The 23,918-nt window shown below is 60.1% G+C and overlaps 1 protein-coding gene across 1 annotated transcript; it reads right to left on the bottom strand.

Annotated features, from left to right (window-relative positions):
- Positions 1–476: 476 nt before the first annotated feature.
- LAPTM5 (lysosomal protein transmembrane 5) lies at positions 477–23,466 on the bottom strand. The gene is made up of 8 exons (XM_002716064.6): positions 23,351–23,466; positions 9,696–9,789; positions 8,989–9,065; positions 7,021–7,149; positions 6,548–6,670; positions 5,305–5,400; positions 3,358–3,450; positions 477–1,818 (listed from the first exon to the last, which is right to left on the bottom strand). Exons 1-8 carry the CDS (start codon positions 23,435–23,437, stop codon positions 1,729–1,731), a joined length of 789 nt encoding a protein of 262 aa, XP_002716110.1. The 5' UTR covers positions 23,438–23,466; the 3' UTR covers positions 477–1,728.
- Positions 23,467–23,918: the final 452 nt, after the last annotated feature.

Raw genomic sequence — 23,918 nt, 5'->3', positions numbered from 1 at the left:
CCCCTCGGCACCCTAGTGCGGTGTCTGTCACGGGCCCCCACACAAACACGGAGGGAAGGTGGAGGTGGGTCTGAGCCAGTGCAGTCACCCCAGGCAGTGCCCAGACACCTGCTCTGGGGACCATAAGGGAGCTCAACCGTGAGCTGTGATTTCTGACCGGAAGTGGTGTCAGGACCTGTCACTCACTCACTGGGCGTGGCCCGTGGGAGTTCCTAGACTGAGTGAGCAGGGGTGTGTGTGTGTGTGCATGTGTGTGAGTGCATGGATGTGAGTGTGTACATCTGACTACATGCGTGAATATGTGTGCATGTGGGAGTACGGGTGCTTGCATGCATTGTGAGTGCAAATGTGTGCAAGTTTTCTGTGTGTATGTGTGTGAATTGGCACATGAGAGTGTGGGCATGTGTATGCACGCGTGGGCTGGAGGTAGGAAGCAGGCCCCAGCTCGCCGCTTGTCAGGAAATACTGGCCATAGAGAAGCTTGGTGCTGCTTTATTGAAACCTCTTCCCTCAAACACAAAGCAAGGATCCAAGGGGCATTGGGGCAGCCTCTTGCCCAGCCCTCCCCAGCAGAGCCCCTAGAACCTGCCTCCCCAGCCCTGTACCTCTGGGCCAGCGCCCCTAGGACCCCCAGCCCATGGGGAAGCAGGCAAGAGGAACTTTGGTGCCAAAACCTTCCTACTGCCACCCCCAGCCATGAGCCTGCGGACAGGTCTGAGCCCACCAAGGGCATGCCCGTTTTGACCAAAGCAACCTTGGATTTTAGTCCAATGACCAGATGGCCCAATTTCTGGGCTGGCTTTCTGCTTGCCCGCAACCCACTGGCCCAGGACTGGGATGGCTGGGGCTGGGGAATGGGCTGGCAGCTCAGGGAGCCAGTTCTGCACCCCTTGCTGAGTGACTGCACTGACCACGGAGAGCCAGAGGGAGGCAGGCGTGAGCGCGCTGGAGTGTGGATGGCACTGAGCGCTGAGCGAGACACTGTGTGTCAGAAGGGACTTGTGTATCACTCGAACAGTTGCTACTTCCTGCAGGGAGCCCTGGGGTGAGTGTGGCATCCGTGTGGCAAATTTGCACCTGAATGAACAATGGCCCGGCCACACGAGGCATGAAACAGACCAGAGCAGGCAGCCCAGTTGGTGGGTTGGTTTGAATTGGAAGGTTTGGGGACTAACTTTATTTTTCATTGGATTTCATCACTGACGTGCGGATGCCTTGTGTCATTAGCATACGTGACGGTTGGCTGTCTCAGCAGCTGGTTAAGCAAGCTATCTGCAGAAATTGATTCAATGTGTCTGTCTGGCGGGTGGCTAACCGCTGATTTCATTGCCATGAAAACTGACAGCTACTTACACACGAATGCAACGGGCTGCGAGCTGAGCAAAGGATCTGCCTGCATTGGCGAGTGTGCTTTGCCTTGTTAGTTGCTTGCTTAAACTGATTCAGCTGATAGACGCACCCAGCTGGGGACCGCCATGTGGCCTGGACCAGCGTCGCAGCCGGCGGCAGTCAGCCGAGGGTCGTTGGACTGAGTTTTTGGGAGACCCGAGGAGTGGTTCAGTCTAAAGGCCGACCCCACCGTGAGCATCTCACAGGCCCTGCGGGAGGGGCAGGCCAGCGAGGGGCTCAAGCACGTTGTCCAGGAGTCAGCCGGGTGGGCCTCCCGGTCACGGCGCCACCGAAGCAAAGAAGCAGACCAGGAGGCGCCGGGGCCGGTCCCGGCGAGGGTCACACCTCTGAGTACGGGGGCGGCGCTGGACCACTCTCTGGAGCCTTGGGCGGCAGAGACAGGGCTTCCTCGTAGGTCGGCAGGGCCACCTGGGGGACATAGAGAGGAGGGCTGAGCGCTGTCAGGAGGGACGCACAGTGGCAGCCCAGGGTCCCAGAGCCCCGCCCCCGCAGGATGAGGACAGTGAGGGTGAGGGTAACGGGGGACTCGCTGCACGCCTGCTGTGGGTGGCGTGAAACAGGAGCCCCCGAGTCCTGCACAGGACACCTCAGTGGCCTTTTGCCGACTCCGTCTCAAGTGCCCCGTGTTTTGGTTCCAAGGCACCATTTTTCTTGGGAAAACCTTTGCAGTCCTGGTGCCTTCGGAAGACTTGGTCCCACCCCTCTGATCCAGGGGGTGAACTCATGACCAGGCCTGGCCACTCAGAGTAGAAGTCCATTCCCCTGGCTAAGGTTATTGGTTTAAGGATAAGCATGTGACCCATGCTGGTCCAATCAGACACACTCCTGGGAATTCCTTTTTCTACAGGGGTTACAGAGAGGATAGGATGTCAGCCTAAGGGCTTTGGCAGCCATTTTGCCACCACGAAGGAAGGGCTACCCGAAAATGGAGCAACTTTCAGGAAAAGTAAAAAGATGGAGAGGATGAGCTCATACCCTTATGTCTGCCTGAGCCAGGCCTACACTGGACTTCAACGTTCACTAAGTTAGTAAGTTCCCTTTTTCGTGTGAGTCAGATTAACTTGAGTTTGTAGCAACTATAACCAAAACTATCTGGCCTAACACATCCCCATTTTTTAAAAAGATTTACTTATTTATTTGAAAGCTAGTTACAGCAAGAGGGAGAGACAGAGAAGTCTCCCATTAGTTCACTCCTCAAATGGTCACAGCAGCCAGGGCAGGGCCAGGCCGAAGCCAGGAGTCAGGAGCTTCTTCCAGGTCTCCCAAGTGGGTGCAGGGGCCCAAGTACCTAGATCATCATTTGCTGCTTTCCCGGGTGCATTAGCAGGGAGCTGGATAGGAAGTGGAGCAGCTGGGACGTGAACAGGCACCCATATGGGATGCCAGCATTCGCAGATGGCGGCTTAACCTGCTACAATGCCAGCCCCAACACAGTTCCATTTTACAGATGGGAAAGCGAGCTACCAATAAGAGAAAGCAGGAACACTTGTCCAATCAGCTGTTTCTAAGTGTACCCCCTCCTCTCTTCCTGGAAAGTCTCCTCCCCTCTTCCCAACTAACTCATACCATTGGCAATCCAAGACTAGGCCAAATGTCACCTCTTCCAGGAAGCTTTCCCTGATACCCCAGATGAAGCCAGGGGCACCTCTTTGCTCATTGTCCCTGTGCTTCTTTCAGAGTTGTGACTGAAGGTCCTCGTCTGACTCTGGGACAGAGCTGCACCTTAACCTCTTCTGCACCCCGAGGGTAGATATGAGAGCCACAGAGAGACAGCAGCAAATGCTGGATGAATGAGCAGAATCCTAGTCAAACGGAGCTCACAGCAATCGTCCTTCTCTTGGTCCAAGCCTCAGCTCACAAGTAGAGAAACTGAAGCCCAGAGACAGCTCAGGGAGCGGCGCAGGGAGAGGGTGGCAGAGCTGGGATTGGCCCCTGGGCCAAGCTCACCTTCGGGGGCACCTTGGAGTCGCTCCTCCTCTCAGCCAAGTTCACGCACTTCATGAGCCTGTAGCATCTCCACACGCACTTGAACATGTAGACCTGGAAGAGGAACAGGCTGGCTGTGCTTTGCTGGGGAGGTGCCCCGTGCTTCCTGGGGCGCCACACTGCCCGCGCGCGCTGCTCGGACCCCTGGGAGTTCCTCGTGGCCAGTCTGGCATATTCCAGGCACTACCCTTCCCAGTGCCTCACAGACACTGCCCAGAAAGGCGCTCCGGCCTCCCCTGGCCCCCGGCAGCAGCCCTGCAGAGCCGACCTGGCCACCCTGGTGACGTGAGCTCACTACCTCCTGAGATCGCCCCGCCCTCCTGAGGCAGAGCTGACAGTGGGCAAGGCGTTCCTTCAGCTTGCCTCTGACACGGCTTCCTAAAGCAGACGGCCAAGCAGCGCGCGCTGAACAAAGACCTCCCCGTGCAGACGCAGCCGCGGCTGCTGGTACGAGACACCACTTGCCCTTGGCAGCAACGTGAGCACTGGACAGAAGAGCTCCAGGGCGGAGCAGGAGGTACCCAGGCCCCAGGGACGTCAGGCAGGTGGAGGGAGCCAGCGAGGCCGAAGGTGGGGAGCAGAGAGGGTGGGGCGCAGAGCTGCGCTGCAGGGCTTAGGGCCATGCTCGCCAGGAGTGGTCCCAGGGGAACCCCACACTGGTTTCCACCAGGAAGCCCCCGGAGGCCCTCACTGTACCTCACAGAGGTACGTGTGCACGGTCAGGTCTTGGAGCCAAGTTCTGGGGCAGGGGTCTGGCACGTTGCATGATGGTTAGGACGCCGCTTGGCCGCCTGGACCCCAGAGCTGAGTGCCTAGGTTTGAGTCCTGGCACCGCTTCTGATTCCTGCTCCCCGCTAAACACTGGGAGGCAGCACCTGTTGGTTCAAGTAGTTGGGCTCCTGACGCCCATGTGGGAGACCTAGAGACCTGGACTGAGTTCGGGGTTCCTGCCTTCTGCCTCGCCCAGCCCTGGCTGCTGCAGAGAGGGGAATGAAGGGAGCGAACCAGTGGATGGAAGCTCACTCTCTCTCTCTCTCTCTCTCTCAAATAAAATAAAGTACATGAATAAATAAACGGACACAGTTCCATCTGCAGGTTGGCACTAGGTCAGAGCCCACACTGCTAGGGCCACAGGTGCTGGCGGCAGCAGCCAGCACAAAGCCCAGACGTCACCGCCCCGCAGGTCCGCAGGGGCCACCTCTGCCGGTCTCTCTCCCACCCCTGCGGTCTTGAACTTTCTGTAGTGATCATGGAAGTGGATATTGAAAAGTCCACCCTTCTGTGGAAGGGAAGACACACGGCCTCTGGTGGCCTCCCGGGGGCGAGTCCACAGGCCCTGTGGCCACCCCAGAGTCTACAGCATTCCCCAGTGCGGGGTGGGGTGGGGGGTCCTTCAGGTCCTAACCACAGCAATGGTGACCCCGAGTCGTCTCCTTTCTGAGCTGGAGAGCCCTCGTTTTCTAGGTCAATGGGGTTTTCCCTCCAAGCCAGCGAGTTTCGCTCAAACCTGGGACCTGTGGCTGGACTCCGCCCTGTGGGCCTGATCCTCCCATCTCCACCCCCACCACTGCCCCTCCTCCTTCTCATCACCAGACTCCTGTCACTATGGCCTCCTGCGGTGCGGGCACAGCCTTGCCCTACCCCTGGCCCAGGCCTCCCTGGGGGACGCATTAAGTCCCTGACACGGGAACCACGTGGTCTTCGCACAGTCACAGCCTCGAATGAGGCTCTGGGAACACTCTGGGGAGCTGGCAGGTGCGGGGAGGGCTGGAGAAAGGCCCAAAGCCAGGGAAAGAGGCAACAGAGACGCACGCCACACCCCTGGCTCCTCACAGGGTGCGCGCGTGGGTCTGGGGCCAGAGCAAGGCCCGTCACCTCTCCCAGGGCCGTGGGGCCAGTGCCACTCACTTTCAGGATGAGCACGGTGATGAAGGCCACGGAGAAGATGATCATCATCTTGATGAACTGGCTGCGTGCCATCCCCTCTTGGCTGGGCAGGTAGTTCTGTAAAACACGGGGCCGCGTGGATGCCTCGGGCCCTGCAGCGCCCACACGTGCAAGATGGACGGGCCCACCCTGCACGCAGCAGCTCGGCCTGGCGCTCCCAGGCCCTGGGGCACTGCTCACCGCAGCCTTGGGAAGCAGGGGGACCCAGGGAAGCAGGTGCAGTTGATGCCCGCCCATGCCCTGCCCAGGCGGAGGCTCCCACGCCCGGCTGGTGGGCAGTGGCTGCCCGCGGGCCACAGTCCTGCCCTTCTCCAGAGGAAGGTGTCGGCCCCCAGGAGCCACCTCGCCCTGTGACAGCGACAGTCCCTTTGCCCTGGGACTGCTGCAGCCGCCAGTACTCCGGATGATAGCGCCTCTGTGGCAGTCTTCAAAGACCACGGTGCTTTTTTAAAGCTTGTAGAAAACAGAAGTAAAAGATAAGTTCGTTTTGGTGCAAGAAATGTCCAAAATCTTTTTGAAGACTAGAGATCTTCAAAAAGTTCGTGGAGGGGCCAGCACTGTGGCGTAGTGGACTAAGCCTCTGCCTGCGGCGCCAGCATCCCATATGGGCGCCAGTTCTAGTCCCAGTTGCTCCTCTTCCAGTCCAGCTCTCTGCTATGGCCTGGGAGGGCAGTGGAGGATGGCCCAAGTTTGGGCCCCTTCACCCACATGGGAGACCTGGAAGAAGCTCCTGGCTCCTGGCTTCGAATTGGCCCAGCTCTGGCCATTGTGGCCATCTGGGAAGTGAACCAGTGGATGAAAGACACTCTCTCTCTCTCTCTCTCTGTAACTCTGCCTATCAAATAAATAAATAAATAAAATCTTTTAAAAATAAAAAATAAATTTAAAAAGTTCATGGAAACGTGTATTATGGAAAACCTATGTATGGATTTCAAAATTTTTTGCACCAAAATAAGCTTTTATTTCCATTCCCACAAATCGTGGGGAACCCTTGCAACTTGCTTCTGTGTGCGAATCACACCCCAGGCTCCCAGAGGGCCAGGCAGGGCTGCTCCCGAGGCCGTGCCATCGGCTCGCTGCCTCCCCCTCCAGAACCAGTCCTTCCAACTTCCATCCTGAGGATACTCCTCCCCCCCCCCCAGCCTAAACACTGAGACACAGAGAAGTCCCGCAACCTGCCTCAGGCCACACAGCAGGGACTCACCATGTGGTTCATGGACTTGAAGTTGAGATAGGTGGGCACTTCCATGTAGGAGCTGCAGAGGGTCAGGATGCTCAGGCAGAAGTCCAGCAGCTGCAGGGTCATCAGCGGGACCTTGGAGGGACCCTGAGAGGGACAAAGGCAAGGAGGAGGAATAAAGACTGGAGGCTGGGGACCGTGGAGCCCACCGGAGGCCTGCACTGGAGAGACAGCCTCAGCTAGGTCCCGAAGGAGAGGCACGGAGGGCTGGAGACTGGAAGGGGCGTGTCCCCCCGGGGGCGCAGACCTTGTGCTGAGCCCACGCTCCTCTGGGACAGATGGATGAGACACGCTCACACACGCACTGTGCAGAGGCACTAACGTGGGCTAGTCTGGGGGCCCTCGGGGACTCACACTGGGACACCTGCTATAGGGAGACGCCTACCCCCTGAGCCCTGGGATCAGGTGGCCGGTAAGGGGCAGGGCTGGGTACTCACAGTGCGGCTCCGGGAGGCGAACTTGAGATAGGCGGGCAGCTCGATGTAGGAGCCCAGCAGGGTGAGCAGGCACAGGAGGAAGTCCATGATTTGCAGGGACAGGAAGGGCAGCAGGTACTTCTCCCGGTTCTACAAGGCAGGCCCTCGCCGTCAGGGGGTCCCCAGCACACAGGGCATGCAGCCCCTTCCCACCCTGGCCAGCACGGCCCCTACCAGGTCTTCGACACCCACTCAACCGCATGTGCATCCACCTGGCTTCCTCTGCGTGGGACAGGGACAGGGTAAGACCTAGGCCCTGAGTACACAGTCTGGGAGAAACAGGGAACCGGCCCAACTACAGGGGCACAGAGAGCAGGACCTGGCCCAAACTGCTCACAGGAACCCAACAAGGAAGAGCTTTGTGTCCACTGGAGATGGGGACACCGGGGCTAGATGTCCAAAGGTGGTTAGGAGCGAGCAGCCGGGGAAGGGCAGGGTGTTGGAGGCAGAGGGGCTGGCGCGAGCGAAGGCCTGGGTGGGAAAGAGGCCGCAGGGCATCAGCGTGTGGACTTCCCTTCCCTGGGCCACCCCAGGGAGAAGTCGGAGTGAGAGATCCTGCGGGGCCAAGGCTGGAGTCTTTGTCCTTCAGTTGAAAGCAAGTGACATGCTTTCTCTCTCTCTCCCTCTCTCTCTCTCTACCCCTCCCTCCCTCCCTCTGCTGTCTTTCAAATTAAATAAATCTTAAAAAGCAGGGGGCGCAGTGTTGTGAAGCAGAGTTTTAAGCTGCCTCTTGGATGCCAGCATCCTGTATCAGAGCACCAGTTCGAGTCCCGGCTGCTCCACTCCGGATCCAGCTCCCTGCTGTGGCCTGGGAAAGCAGTGGAAGCCTGGATCTCTGCACCCGCGTGGGAGGCCAGGATGGAGTTTCAGGCTCCTGGCTTCAGCTTGGCCCAGCCCCAGCCATTGAGGGGAGTGAACTAACAGATGAAGATCTCTCTCTCTCTCTCTCTTTCTCACCCTCCCTCCCACCCCTCCCTCTGTCACTCTGCCTTTCAAATAAATACAATAAATTTTTTTTTTTTTTTAAAAAAAGCCAGTGTCCATTAAGAGCAGGATTCATGCACACGCATCCAGAGCAGGGAGACACACAGACACACACACACACACACAGAGAGACAGCGCACCCGCTTTCTCAGTGTCGTGTAAGCAGCCCAGACAGAATGTCAGCACCTCGGGGAGGTCTGCTCCCTTCTGCCATCCAGGGACCACCCTGCCAGGGGGAGCCAGGTCCCCAGGGCGCGTGCTGGCCAGGGCAGGCCGGCGGCGCCTCAGGCTAGGTGGAAACCTTCCACCACGTCGTCTCCCTGACGAGCCACCGTGACACAGGAAGGACCCTCTGTCTGGGTGCTGCCGCTGCAGCTGTGTGGCAAGGCCCTGGCTTCCTGCCGGCTGGGAGCGGGGACAGGCGGTTCCTCTTTCTGGGGGCTGAGCCACAACCTGTCTCACTCTCCCAGCAGCTTCGCCTTGGGCCCAGGACTCCCTTAGCGGTCACCCAGGACCGGCCCCATCTGTGTGGGTCCGTCCTCCCCGGCTGGACCATGAACTCTGCCGAGCGGGACTGCTGCTCTGCGGCCGAACTGGCTGCTTCCTCCCTCTCTGCCTTGCCCCCCACCCCCGGCTCATCTCCCTGCTGACAGCCTCAGGGCTCCCTCCCCTCTCCCCCACCACAAATCCACCCTTCCTCTTTCTCCACCAAAACTCCCTGCCTCCATCTGCAGTTTGAAGAGATGTGGGTTCCCAACCGGGGCTTGCCAAAGGGCCAGCGGTCAGCCCCGCCATGCCTGGCTGTGTGGGGGCAGGGAACTGAGCCCTGCAGCCCCAGGGGGGGCCATGGGGGAGCAGGGCCTTCTCTAGGGTACGGGTCTCTCGGTGTCCACCAGGGCAGGAGTGAAGAGGAGCGGCACTCCCCCTCCCGCAGTGGCCCCTCACCTTGACCACGCCGATCAGTAGGCTCAGGCTGATGGCGAAGAGCATGGTGATGAGCAGGAAGCTGGAGATCAGGTCGGCTGAAAGGCAAGGCAGAGCCTGAGGGCCCGCAGGTGCCCCCAGGGACCCCAGCCAGGCTCCGGGGGCCACACTCTGGGAAGCACAGGCGTGTGGGGGACCCAAGAGTGAACAAGCAAGCCCAGGCCCCGCCCTCACACTGTCTCAGGCTTCTGGAGGCACAAGACAGCAGACAGGAGGGTGGGACCGAGGGGGCCGGGTGCTGGGGTCTCCAGGGCTCTTCTTAGCTATGGAGGGGTTGGGGAAGGCGTCCTGCGTGTGACCAGGAGTCAGCGTGAGCCGTGCGGGGAAGGGACCTCTGGCGTGGCCAGTGTGGTGGGAGCACGGGTGAGAGGGGAGCCCGCAGGGATGAGCTCCGAGAGTTTGGGGGCAGGGGCTGGGTCCCCAGGCGGGAGGTACGACTTGATTCTAGCGTTGGCAGCCACTGGGAGGCTTAGGTGGGGGAGTGGGGCTGAGGCCTTGAGGCACTGTCCGCGCTGCTCCCTGCACCTGCCGCTTTGGGCGAGGACAGGCGGAGCATCCCCACCCCGGCTCCCAGAGAGGGCGGGACCTGCCAGAGGTCGTCCGGTGGGAAAGGGGCAGGGCCTCCCACCCCAGGCTCCGCCCCCACTCCCCGCACCCGCGTCTCTTACCGATCCTGAGGTAGCCGGCCTTGGAGGTTCTGCAGGAGGCCTTGCCTTGGGCCACCTCCACAGAGTGCTCAATGAACAGCAGCACACTCATGATCTGGGGCGAGACAGAGCGCCGGTCAGCTGCGCCTGCGCGGCTCCCCAGCCAGCCCGCCCCCCACGCCACACTGCCACCCCAGGAGTGCAGCCGCGCAGTGAGGAGGGGACCTGCCTGGTCAGCGGGACATTCAGTTTGAAAGTGTGGCCTTTACACACAGGTCGCTCAGGCCCCAAATCCTGGCCCTCCCTCTTTCCAGCTGTATGACCTTGCACAAGCCCCTGGATTTCTGTGCCTCAGTTTACTCATCTGCAAAATGGGCTAATACATGTGGAAACGAGATGCTCCCAGGATCACAGTTAGAACCATGCCGGGTACTCAGTAAGCAGGAACTGTTCCCACTATAAGTCAGGCTTGAGGAGAAGGGCTCCTCCTCCGCACCCTCTTTTACAACCGGATCTGGGTGTCTCGAGATCCTGGTCACAGCATCCGAGCCTCGGAGTTCTTAGAAGCATCCACATGGGCCTGGGGAGCCCTGGAGAGCATCTGCCCCTGGCTCCCCGGTGCCTGTCGATGCCTCCGCCTCCCAGGGTGAGGAGGGGCTGGGCAGGAGGACCCCTCACTGCTCAGCCGCTGGCAAGCACTCACTCTGTGCTACGGGCAGGCATAACCACCACTGTCCCACCTGCTGTGTGCAGCAGGCAGGGATAGCCTGTGCCTCTTCCCTTCACGGCCATAGCCACTGTATTTCTTGAATGAATGAGTGAATGAGGACCCTGGCCAAGGTTGATGGAGAAGGACCTGAGCACTGGGGTGCACAGCGACCCCCAAAGTCCAGCCACAAAACCACAGTCCCGGTGCAGGAATCCGATGCCCTGCAGTCTCCACTTCAAGCTGACCGCTACGGGGCGCTCTCGGCCTTCCGTGTTCTGTGTCCTGCCGCAGGCTGTCCACACACACACACACACACACACACACACACCAGTTCTCCAGGAACCGTCTGTCCATCCTGAGAGCCACCGGGCTGTCCCCTCCTTTGTCGTGGGTGCCCTACCTCTGTTCATCGGACCCAAGTCTACGTTGCCTTTCTAGGCGACCCTGCACGCGTAACTAATGCTCAGCTGACAGCAGCCAGACAGCCACCACCTGTTTCCCCTGCTCACTGTGTATGTGGTTGTGTTTTTTTTTTTTCTCAGACACAGGTCTCAGTTTGTCTTCCTGTCGCATATGCCTTGTTCAGGGGAGTGGAAAGGGGTAGCACAGAAGCTACACAATGAAGAGCCGAGCTCAGAGGGAACAGAATGGGGGTTGAATCCAGGTCGCTGTAGGACCCTGGGCAAGTCACATTGCTTCTCTGAATTCAATCGGTGAGGGGGTAGGGGAGTGGCCATCGCTGGATTGGGAGGGAAGTGAATTATGTTGCGTTGCGTTTGCAAAGAGGTACACAGATGAGTTAGGGCAGGGCCAGGAGAGCGCCCCCTCCCCGCCCCCTCCCCTGGCGGGGCAGCAGCCTCCCAGCCTCCACAGCTCAGCATCAGAAAGCCCCAACCTCTGGCTGTGGGAGGAGCCCCGGCCACTGGGCCACTGGTTTCCTCAGTTCCTCCTCTGGCTGTGTGAGCTCAGAGAGGTGGGTACCTTGCCCAAGGGCGTGCAGTGAAACAGCTGTCCTTGTCCCTCCCCCACTCCCCAGATCACCCGGAGCCCCGCCAGCCCTGACCCCAGGGGCCCCGGGATCCGCCTCCCGAACGTCCGTCCACCAAACCCTTCGAACCCACTGCTCTGTCTAGTCTAGGTTGCGTGCAGGTGGTACTGCTCCGGTTTGTCATGAGCACCACGCCACACCTACAGAACATTCCAGAAACACTAAAGGAAATGACAACGTTTAGCAGTTCTAATACCATCATCCCGAGGCCCTCACGTCACCCTGGACGTCACCCCTTTTGGAGGCCCCTGCTACCGCACCCAGCCCCCACCTCCTAGACACCGTAGGCAGCTCTCGTCACAGGATCATTGCGCCACCCTCCTGCCGTCAGCTCCCCAACCACCCACCCCTTCCCTGCGGCCGGCGACCACAGCCTAACTCCAGGCCAGCCCACACCAGCCCCACGCCCGCTCGGAACACTCTCCTCTCCACTGCACAGAGGCTCAGAGGCCCAGGCATCTGTCCCTGGCCTTCTGACAGGCCACCTGTAGGGCCAGGATTCAAACCTGGCCCCATAGCACCATTCTCCTCACTCCTCTGCACTTGCCCAGCCTCTCCAGGCCTCCAGGCTCTGCCTGAGGCCCGCCCCTCCCCCACTCCCCAGCAAGGTCAGAGCCACCCCCCCCCCCCACTCTGCCCACAGCCCAAGCCTGCAGCAGCAGGCAGAGAAGTGTGTGCCTTTGCAAAAGCCACTTGTGATTAGCAGCCAGGCTCACCCCTCACCCAGTGCCCCGCTGCACAGCTCCGTGCTAGGGTGGGGTGAGAACCCAGAGGCACCTGGAGGGCAGAGACCAGGCCAAGGTCACATCGTGGGGCAACCACAAAGCCTGGCTCTGACCCCCTGCCGGGCTCCCAGCCTGGGACAGAGGCCGGAGGTCAGCTGTGGCACCTGAGAAGCTCCCAAGCAGGGGGCTGCGGGGGGGGGGGGGGACTCATATATTAGACACCTACTGTGTGTTTGGATCTGCATACACAGGCTCACACCCAAAACCCTGTAACACAGGCCACACTTCCCCCTTTCACAGATGAGCAAACGGAGGCTGTGAGCACTCCCAGAGTCCTGTGGCTCAGCGGGGATGTGCCCCCCCGACCCCGCCCCCTCGGCCCCCAGGGTCCAGGGTGCTGCCCCTCCTCAAGGCTGAGCTGCTGGCCCCCTGCCACTGCCAAGTCCAGGCTCTCTGAGCTCAGGAGATGGCAGCAGGGGCCCAGGAGGCGCCCTCCCCATTCTCTCGCTGCACCACCCGGCCAGGCCCTGGCTCCGCCCTGGCCTGTTTCTGTCTCAGGTCAAGGAGGAGAGTCATCCCACAAGCAGGGGAAAGGACTCCTGCAAACCACGGGACGTCCTGCCAGGCGGCCCACGCAGCACCCAGAGCCCCCCATCCCCCCACCCCCACCCCCACCCCCACCCCCGCCGCCGGCAGGCCTGCACCGCCTCACCTGGGGCTCCGACCAAGAGCCGTTTGCAGTTCTGGAAAGTACCTGGCTCACCTCCGGCGTGTGTGCGGAGAGGCCTGGAAACCCCACAAATCTGCATTTCCAGGCCCCTGGTCTCCCTCCCCCTGATCTCCAGTAGACCTAGCACGGCCCTCTTGCCCGCATCCGAGCCCAGCCGGGCTCTGAGACAGGAGCAAGGCTTTTTCGTCCTAGCGTGCCGGATGGCAGCACTCACCTGTCCCGACTACAGCTTCTTTTCAGTTACTGCTCCCCCACCCCCGCCCCCCGCTGTTTGGGGATGGGGACAGTCACTGGACACACCTTCCAGGGTTGCAAGGTGTACACAGAGCAGGCACACAGCAGGTGCACCGTGGCCAAGCACTGTAGGGCAGCGGCCATCACTCACGTAGGCATTCATGCTCTCCCCAGAGACTCTCTGCTCACCCACCACCCCCAGACTCCTTCTAGATAAGCCGCTGACTCAGGCTCCAAGTCCCAGTCTCCAGGGGAACCTAGTGGGTAGACGGTGTTCTCAGAGGCATGACAAAGGGCACGCACGGTTGGAGGGGGCAGACCTTGGGTTCCCTGATGAAAGCGGGATCACCACTGGCTGGAAGCCTCAGGGAAACTCTGGAGCATAGCTTTGAAGGATCAGCTGGAGTTTTCCAATAGAGAAGAAGGAAAAATATTCCAGGATGGGGGAACAGCACATGCAAAGGCCCAGGGGCCAGGAAGTCAGATGAGTAGGGATCCCTCCAAGGACCCTCAGAGGGGGTCTCCAATCCCCTTTCCCACCTCTTCCCTCTGCTTCTCCTCGGACCCAGGCTGCAGCGCCCGCTCTGCCCAGCCCACCCCTCCCACCCCCGCCCTCCGTTCCCCTTTCCCACTTCTTCCCTCTGCTTCTCCAGGGTTTCAGTTCCTGCTGCCAACCACCCAGCGCCTTCTTGCTCAACAACAAACTTGGCTCTAGAAGCTGAGTGGCAGCGCGTGGACAAGAGGGCAGAATCGTCACTTCTCCCCGCGTCTTTGTGGAGCAGCCAACAGCCTGAGCTCAAAGCCGGGGACGGAGGCTACAGAAAGGGAAGTCGGGGGAGTGGGGATGACGGGGGCCACCTTGGGTACGGTCACGGTGACAGTGGTGGAGACGCCAGGGGCTGATGTGCAGGCTGAACACAGAGGGGGTGTCGGTCAGGTGGGACCAGTGATGGTGACCATGCCGGAAGTGGGGAAGGTGGCTGTCATCGTGTCGCTGTGGTGTAACAGTGACAAGACCATGGCAGTGGACACAGGGTGGCAGTGGACATGGCCACGGCAGTGGGGATATCTGGGTGTTTGGGCCTAGGGGGCATGAAATGAAAATATCCCTGCCGCCAGTTCAAGTCCCGGCCACTCCACTTGTGAACCAGCTCCCTGCTAATGCACTTGGGAAAGCAGCGGAAGATGGCCCGCGTGCCTGGAGCATTGCCACCCACATGGGAGACCCAGAAGAAGCTCCTGGCTCCAGCCTGAGCCAGCCCCGGCCATTGCAGTCATTTGGGGAGTGAACCAGCAGATGGAAGACCTCTCTCTGTCTCTCTACCTATCTCCCTATCTCCCTCTCTTTCTCTCTTCTCTCTCTCTCTCTCTGTGTGTGTGTGTGTGTGTGTGTGTGTGTGTGTGTGTGATCCCCTCTCTCTCGGTAACTCTATCTTCCAAACAAATGAATCAATCTTTTCTTGCACACAGAAGGTAAAAAGCTATGTTGCCTTTTAAAAATATGCAAACAAACAGCGGCGCTGCTGCTGACAGCAGTGGGTGAGGACAGTGGCGACAACGCGATGGCACAGAGGTAATGAGCTCATGGAGAGGGTGGCAGTGACAACCGTGCCCCCAGACTCTGGGTTTCAGTGGCACCTTCCCCTGCAGGCTCAGCACCCAGCGTCTCAGAAGGGGCCGGCAGAGTCCCACCCTGAGGTTTCCAGGGGCTAAAAGGCTCACCAGGCCAGCCACCGGGCAGACGCCCCCTACCCGCTGCTCGGTGCAAGAGGACAGAGGGCCCTGATGGGCCTTGGCAGAGCTGGCACAAGGAGTTGGGCCCAGGCTTGACCTCAAGGTCCCAAGGGCCACACCCCTACCTGCTCTGCCCTCTTGGGCTGCTCCACCCTGCACACGGAGGCCTTGGTACTTATTGTCACCCGGGCGCCACGCTCAGACCACCCCCCCACCTGCCCGCCCCGTTTCCCCCCGGGGGTGGGGGTGGGAGGGTCCTGGGGTTGTCTGGGACCAGGATGGCAGAAGACAGCCAGATGCGTCAGCAGCGCAAGAGGAAACACCCCGCCCGGAGCTGCTTCCTGCCGCAGCTCATCTGGAGGCCCCGGGAGGGGGCCAGCCCCCAGCACTGTCTCCCCAGCTGCCTCTCCAGCTTCCCCAAAACCATCCGACGCCCCGTCCCAGGCCACGCACTCAGCTGCAGCCCCAGGCCTGGCCCCACTCTGTTCGCTGGGCACCCTCTTGGCCTCCTGCCCTGCTCCCCACTCCATCCCCGAGGGGCTGCCCCTGGGCTGGTGCCTCCGCTGGGCTCCCAGCTCACAGGCCTCACTGAGGCCCCGTGCGAGCCCCGCCTGGCTGCTGCGCCCCCCTGTGCCAGGGAAGACCCCACCCACCTCCAACAGTGGCTGTGTGGAGCGGGGGGACACCTGTCTGCTACTGAAGATGGTGTCTCGGGAAGAGTGTCCGAGCCCCAGGGATGCCACAGCAGGCTCTAGGGGGGGACTTGGCAAAGGGACTGGCATTTGACATGGTGGTTAAGATGCCATTGGGGGCATGCCCAAGCCCGTATCACCCGTATCACAGTGTCTGGTTTGAGTCCCGGCTCCACTCCCAATTCCAGCTGCCTGCTAATGAACGCACAGCCTGGGAAGCAGCATGAGGCGGCTCAAGTACGAGGGTTCTTGACACCCACAAAGGAGACCTGGACTGAGTTCCTGGGCTCCTGACTTTAGCTTAGCCCCGCCCTGGCTGTTGGGGACATTTGGGGAGTGAACCAGAGGATGGAAGCTCTGTCTCTCTGACTCTGTCTGTGTCTCTCTCTCTCTCTCTCTCTGACTCTGTCTCTGTCTCTCTGTCTCTGTCTCTGAGCCTTTCGAGTACATAAAATAAATATTTTTAAGACAGAGAAATGGAATTAAAAACTCAGTTTGTTTTGGTACAAAAGGTTCTTGGAAATCTGGCACAGTTTTTTCATGAGATGCATTTTCTGTGGACCATCTCCCATATGCAAACGTTTTGCACCAAAATTAGCTCCTCTGACTCCTGTGTGCCACAAGTCCCCTCCCACAGAAACAGCAGAGACACTGTGGTGGCCCCGCACCCTGAGCTACTGTGCAGCCATGGGGAAGTGAGCTGCCTGCATGGCCCAGGGGAGGCGTGTGGGCAGGTGTCCAGAGAAAGAAGCCACGCACAGACCACACGCTAGAGGATGGCTTTTCTCGGCAGTTCTAGAGCCGCATATGCATAGGTTCACAGAAATCCATGCATTGGTGGAACCAGTGGGACAGGGTCATGGCTAGGACTCGGGGCCTCAGGGGCTGCTCCTGTCCTGTCTTAGCCCCGGGGGAGGCCCCTTGGGTGTGTCCACTTTGTACAAGTTCATCAGTAGGTGCACTTGGGACATCTGCATGTTTCCAGAGGTAAATTCTACATGGATGAAAGGCAGGGCCAGAGGACAAAGACAAACAGGCCAGGCCGACCTGGGGATGAGTCTCAAGGCCCCAGCACCCAACACCCAGGGACCCGGCACACGGGGTTCAGGGTCAACACTGGGAGCTTGGGGTCCAGGGTGGGAGGTCAGGGTGGGCTTCCCAGAGGAGGCAAGTTTCAGGCAAGATTTCTGCCAAAAGCCAATGAGAAAGGCGCTCCAGTCAGAGGGGGTGACCTGTGCAAAGGCCAGAGCGCGAGATGGGAAAGTGCAGCACTCTCCTCTCTTCGAGGTGAAATCTGGGGTCTTGGATGTGCAGGGCACACAGCAGGCCTCAGGTAAACAGCAGTAGGAGAAGGGATGTAGGAGCAGCTGGGGACACGCGGACGCACCGACTTCACCGGAGTAGAAACTTTGGAGCTGGCAGAGCGGGAGGGAGGAGAACCCCAAGGGAGGGGACAGCTTGTGCAAAGGCCCAGAGCACACTGACTGCACCACGTGCAGCCCACGAAAGGCTCCGACCACAGCCACAGCAGCTCCAGACTGGCCACCAGCACGGCCTGCCCACTGCCCTTCAGCCCTGCCCGCTAGGAGAAAAGACTGAGGCCAGCCTGTGCCCGGAGGAGCAGGGCGTTAAGAATGAAGTTGCTGGCCCTGTGGCTTCCAGCACATACTCTGGCCTGGCTGGGGTGTGGGGGGGAGGCAGTTCGTGGGCCCCTCCTGTATGGGCAGCCACTGGGGGCTCAGTGTCAGTCTCCGGGTTTGGTCTAAGGCCCCATCATCCTCCACTTCCTGAACGTCCCGAGAGCCACAGAACGACAGCGAGTATCGGAGTCGCTGTCACCATCCGGCATTCAGGGGACTCAGGTCCCCAGGTCCCCCGACCGTCCTTCCATGCGTGATCATGTCTGCTCTGGGAGGCAGGTGCTGGTCCTCCCACTTCTCCCACTGTGCAGGCGAAATGGAGGCTTCCCCGTGGGCTCCGTGCTTCTAAGAACAAGGCTCCGGATGTCACAGCTGACCTCCCTCCACCCCTGTGGCGGCCAAGAGCCCTCCTCCTCCCCACCCCAGCCCCCGGAGACGACACCTGGGTCTACCACGGGCTACCGAGCCGCTTGGCCTGCCCGAGCCCCGGTTCTCTCCCCTGGTGGCGGCTGCCGTCTGTCTAGCGGAGGTTCCCGACCCCGCGGGCCAGGGGCGGACACTGCGGCCGGGCGAGGCGCCTTGCCCGCAGCAGCCCCCGAGCCTGGCTGAGCGTTCAGTGCCTCGCTCCGTTTCCTGCCTCACCAGGGGCTCTGGGCCTGCCTTCTCCAGGCCCGTTGGGGCCCCCTGGGAGGCCAACGGAGGCCTCATGCTGAATTCAAAGCAAAGTCCCAGTTCTGGGCCGCTGCTCAAGGCTCAAAATAAAAGCCTCATTTCCCCTGGGACTTGGGGCGGCGGGTGGTGCCGGGTGGGGAGAGTGGGGGTGACGCCAGACTCTGCCCTCTGCTGTGGGGCCCAGCATCATTGGGGCCCCCTCCGGCCCCTCAGATAGCAGGTGGCCGAGACCACCGCTGGCCTCGCACTCCCAGAAACCCTTTCCCTCTGACCTTGAGCCTGAGAACCAGGAAGTGGGGAAGCAGGGGCAGCCCGGCCTGGTGTCTGGCCTGTCCTGGCTGGAAACACACAGGGAAGTGACCCCCAGGCCTGGTGCAAGAGCAAGCGTCCAGCCTTGACCTCCAAAGGTCCGGCAGCCTCTCAGTGCCCCCCAGCCCAGGAGGCAGCTCCACCTGCTATAGGCCCGAGGATGAGGGTGTCACCACCCAGCTCTCATGGGCCTCCTGCCGCAGCCACAGCACTGGAGAAAGTCACGCTACCCACCTCCCCGGCCCTGTCCCCCAGAGGCCTCTCTGTGCAGCATGGGCAGCGGTGCAGGTGGTGGACCCTAACAGATTCTCACCCCGTTCACAGCCCCCTCCTGTATTTGCCAGGGCTGCAGCAACTCGGCACCTTAGCACCTTGAAATGGCCACCCTTGAGGCAAGGACCATTGAACAGATGAGGAAACTGGGGCCCACACGCAAAGGCACCTGCCTGCCGGAGGTCCCAGCGCTGGTGAGTGACGAGACCGGCCAGTGTCCTTTCAGTCACAGTCACTGCCTCCAAGGAGGACGAGGGAAGGAGCCTGAGGGGTTCTGAGAAGGAGAAAGCAGGAGGGCTTCCCGTAGGAGGAAGAAACTTTCATGGAAGGCTGGGGGGACGGGAAGGCCCTCTCAGAGACAGACCACCCTAGCCAGGGGCCCACTCCCTGGCCCATTCCACACACCTACCCCTCCTCTCTACATGGCCTCTCTACATGGTCAGAGACTCTGCTGCACCTCTGTTTTCTCATCTGAAAAATGGGCAAATGGGTGAAGCCAAGATCCCTCTGCCTAACCACGAGGACTGATAGAAGTAAGGGGCTAGAGCAGCATCACCCTTGCTGACCTCTGGGCTCCCCACCCCCCTATCAATGCCTTGTGACTGTCCCTGCTAACCCCACTGCACGAGCCTCCCCGCCCCCTCCCACAGCCTCCGGCAGCCCCCAGTGGTCTGCCCACACCAAGCCTCTGCTGCTGCAGCTCCCTCCAGCTGTGAGCCCTCTTTTCCCAGCATGCTCCAGCAAAGTCCTGGTCATCACCAGGATCCAGGGGTCCTCCAAGGAGCCCTTCCACACCTCCACCCCAAGGCTGGGCTAAGGCCCTTCCTCCCTGGGCCCACAACAGTGTGCAGCGTTGCTACCAGCGCCTTGGTTATCACAGACTTTGAGGCCTGGCTCCTGGCCCAGGCTCATCAGGGCAAGTTGCGGCCTCTTCTTTCCACCCCAGAGGCTGCCTTTGTAGCATGAAGAGACGCAGCACGGGATTCTCCCCCAGGCACAAAGCAAGCATCCGGGTGCTCTGCCTGTGTAATCCGATGGTGGGGAGAACAGACAAATCTCTCAGGAAGGATTCCCAATCACCACGGGCCCCCGCGCCCTCAGGGAGGGGAGCAGCATGCTGTGCACAGGGACTTTCTTCCAGAAAGGACAAAGAGAAAAAGGGAAACTTGACAGCACAGGATGGGGTCGAAGTGACCCAGGTCGAAGCCCACGATGCCCATCGCCGTGGTGGCACATACCCTGCAGGTGGCATGCCAGGGTGGCACTCCACCTCTGCAGTCCTCTTCCCCAGAGCACCTGACCTCGGGTGTAATCTTGAGAAAACCGTCCGACTAATCCCAGTTCGGGAACATTCGACAAAATTCCCAAGATCACCAGAAATGAAGAAACTGTTGAGAAATTGTCAGGGACAGTAGGAGGGAACCCTTAGGAGGCAGTGAGAGCCAAGCGTGGTGTGGTCCCTTGGAGGGTCCTCTCCATGGTTCCCGGAGGAGAACAAGGATCCCGGGCAGAGGGGTGGAGGTATGGACGGGGCGTGGCTGCCTGTCAGTAACAGGTGTCAGTATGGATTCATCTGCTGTGACAAGGGCACAGATAATGGAAGATAGTGACGGAGAGGCTAGGCAGCCGGGACACGGGCACTCTGCACCACGTTCACAGCCCTGCAGTACCTGAAACTCTTCTAAAATGAAGCATTTCTTTTTCAAAGTAGCACATGCTCAGACCAGATACTGAAAATAGGAAAGTAGAAAAGCGTTTGCACGGTCCTGGAGCCCACAGTCACCACCACCTCCTTTCCTTTTCACTGGGCTTTGTCGCGTCCTGTCCCTGCATGGTTGAAATCTGTGTACATTTTTTTTTATCACAGCAGGTGTCAGCTTTTCATCTGGACAATGCACTTCCAGTGATGGGATTTCAGGCGCCTTGGGGAAGAAAGGCAGGAGACATTTCCAGGCAAAAGGGTCTCTGGGAGTCCTCGCCTCCTGACACCGACTGAGGACTTGAGTGAACTTGATGACGAGCGAGGACCCAGGAGGTCGATCTAAGAAAAGTCCTTTGACTTCCCCATGGGTGTAGGTGGGTGGCCCAGAGAATCCTCTACACAAGCCCAGCAAAATCCCTAGGAAGCCTCCTGCGGCCGAAAGTCAAGGACTCACTTCCCAGCATCGCACAGGAGAGGGTCCTCCAGCACCAACACCCCCACGACCTGATAAAGCGCGTGCTGCCTCTGGACGTCAGTGGCCCGATTTAACCCTCCCCAGAGGAACCACAGCCACAAATAGCTCGCCCCAGGCAGAGCCGTCACCCACGGCTGGCTCCAGATGACGGCCGACGCGGGCCCCTGGCACATCTGGATGGCAGCTTCTCTTTTCCATCCAGATGTTCAAGGTCTTGCCAGCACACCTGCCACCCGACGACTGGGCCACAGGAAAGCCCCTGACCCTGCCCTTCTGGGAAGACGCAGAGCCCCAACCCCAGCAAGGGTGAAGGCAGAGACCCTCACTGCAGTCCACTGAGGAGGCCGGCCCGGAGTCACAGAGCAGCCAGGCTACCCGCTCTTCTGGCACCTTCTCCTGTTCTAGAACCTCCCATGGCTGCCCCCCAACTCACATTAGAGGGAGCGACTGCGCCCAGGACTAGACACCTGTTTGGTTATGGTCACGGGGGAGTCAGTGCAGCCGGTGCTACTGGCATGCAGCAGATAGAAGCAGGGGGTGTTGCTAAAATTCCTACAAGGCACTGTTCAGGCCCCCACGCCAAAGGCTCCTCCAGCCCAAATAATAACGGTGCACCCAAGGACACGCCAAGCACTCGCCCTGTCCCTCCCTGACTCCAGCTCAGGGTCCGGAGTGCCCAACCACGCCTTGCCCACCCCCATTTGTCCGCAGTCTCTCTGCTCCACCCCTGTTTCCCATAGCAAAGTTTGCACCTCCTACAAAGGTGCCCCTCCAACAAGACTTCTCCGTGCCCTGGACCCACGCGGCTGCCGTGGCAGGACCCAAGGCATAGAGATCAAAAAGAAACCTGGAGGCACACGGTCCCAGGCTTGCAGTGCAGCCTCGGCGCAGGCAGCCTGTGGGCGGGTCCAGCACGGCCTGCATGGGCGCGTCCATGTTACCCCGCGTCACTCAGCGACATGGGAACACCAGAAGGTGCAGCAAAGATGCCTGTTTCCTGCTTTTCTAAATGTCAGAGGAGAGGCCACAGTGCCCAAGACCCTCATGGCAGCAACGGGCAGAAGCACAGGGCCTCCCGGGCCCGTCCATCCCACCTGTAGTCATGTACATGCCCTTCTGGACTTCTTAAGAGTCACAGTGCTGGCGCTGTGGCGCAGCAGGTAAAGTCGCAGCCTGCGGTGCCTGCATCCCATATGGGCGCCGGTTCAAGTCCCGGCTGCTCCACTTCCGATCCAACTCTCTGCTCATGCACTTGGGAAAGCTGCAGGAGACGGCCCAAGTGCTCGGGCCCCTGCACCCATGTGGGAGACCTAGATGGAGGTCCAGGCTCTTGGCCTTGGCCTGACCCAGCCTTGTTTGTCGAGGCCATCTGTGGCATGAACCAGCAGATGGAAAGATATCTCTCTCTCTCTCTCTCTCTGTCTCTCCATCTCGCCCTCTGTCTCTGTAACTCTGCCTTTCAAATAAAATGAATGCATCTTTTTTAAAAAGAAAGAAAACCCTATAGACTTGGTGGGGACAGTAAAGACACCTCGTGTGGGACAATCTCTGAGCTCCTGCCAAAACCACTCTCCGGGCTGGGAATGCGGGACTTCAGGTGTGCCGGCAGCAGGTGCATGTGTGGTGCCGCACTGAAGGCAAAACACTCCAATGTGGGTCAGACCCTGTTCTGCCTGCGCTGTGGCTATTGAGTCCCTGAGCCACACAAGCCGTCAGACAGGACTTCTTATCTTTAGCCTCGTTTTGGAGAAAAGGAAACAGAGACTCGGAGAGGTTAAGTAAGTTGCCCAAGTTTCCTACAGCTAGGAAACCAGGAAGCCAGGATTTGCACACAGGTGTCTGTATGCTAACCGCTGAGCGGCACCGCCCTCCCCAGGCCCGGCTCCTGCCCCACGACAGGAAGCAGATGCGGCCATCTCGGCCGGGGAGGGCAGCCCACCACGGCATGCAAGCCGTGGCTCACTTTCAGGAAGCTCTTCCAAGCTCATGAGAGAACGGCTAACCACAGGCCCTGAGTCACTCCAGGAGGAAGGCGCCTAGGTCTGGGGGCCCGGGTGTGGCCAGGAGACAAGGGTTGGAGGGTGGGTCTGGACAGGACAGAGCAGGGACTCCAAGCTTCAGCCACCGCAAACAAAGGGGTAGCCATGGCCTTGGGGATTGGCACCTTCCCAGAGTCACTCCGTGAGCCACAGGTGACAGAGCTTTCGTGTGTGGCTAGGCACACCGGCCTCCAAAGAGGAACCTGTGGGAGCTTGAGCCTAGCGCCCCTCCCTGCTTCTTAGCTCCCTGCCCCCGCCCACTGGAAGCTCAGAGAGGAGCTGCTGATGTCCCGGCTCCTGGAGCAGCCCGGGCTTGCAAGCTGTGCCTGTGGCTGACCTGGCATCCTGGCACCCGGCCCAGCCTGCTCTCTCCCAGGCCCCCTGGCCCCCAGAGCATGTCCAGTTCTGAGATAACCTCGCGCCTGCTGCTTTGCCCGACTCGCTGAGGCAGAAGCTGAGCTGCAGAAGCGAATGTCACTTACGTCCGCAGCTGCAGGACGCCCTCCCCATTTCACAGAGAGGGAAACTGAGGCCAGAGAGGGAAAGGGCTGTGCCAAACAGAGTCCCTCAGAAAGGTGGTGGGCAGTGGCCTCCCCTTTGAGGGGCTCAGTCTCTCTCGCCGGCACACACACACACACACACACACACACGCACGGGCACGCACACAAGTCCCCAGGGCCGGCGGCACACTCACCACATGGTAGATGGCCAGGGCGGTGGTGGCCACGCGGACGTTGAAGCAGCAGCAGGTCTGGCGGACGGCGGCCACGTGCGGGGCCATGGTACTGCTGCCGCGGCCTCTGAGGCACTGGGGGGAAGGAGCCCGGCGCCCACCGAGAGCAGAGCAGAAAAAGGGAAGCTGCCGGCTGCCCGGCTCAGGCTCACTTCCGTCCTGCCCCTCAGACAGGCAGGGCCAAGGTCGTCAGCACTGGGGCGGGGCGGCGGGGGAAGCAGGTGGGGGAGGGGCCGCGGCCGGCCTCAGGGAGGGAGCCTCGCCAGACCTCAGCCGCTCCTGGGAGGGGCTTCCAGGGAGGACAGACGCTCCCACCATCTGTACCCACCATGCACCAGGGCTGGGGTTCACCCTTGGAAACTGGGACAGTGACCAGACCTATTTCCAAAAAAAAAAAAAAAAAAAAAAAGAGAGAGAGAAACAGGTCCAGAGAGGTGTATCAAGGCACTCACCCCAAATCACACATCAGTTAGCACCTGTGGCAGGAGCCAAGCTCAAACCTTGCAAAAATGGCTACTTTCTGGCAAGT

Source organism: Oryctolagus cuniculus, chromosome 7, assembly GCF_051225735.1.
Source record: "Oryctolagus cuniculus isolate XC-2025 breed Fujian yellow rabbit chromosome 7, ASM5122573v1, whole genome shotgun sequence".
NCBI lineage: Eukaryota > Metazoa > Chordata > Mammalia > Lagomorpha > Leporidae > Oryctolagus > Oryctolagus cuniculus.
Note: the sequence above shows the minus strand (reverse complement) of the source record. Positions and strands in the feature narration are given on the sequence as shown.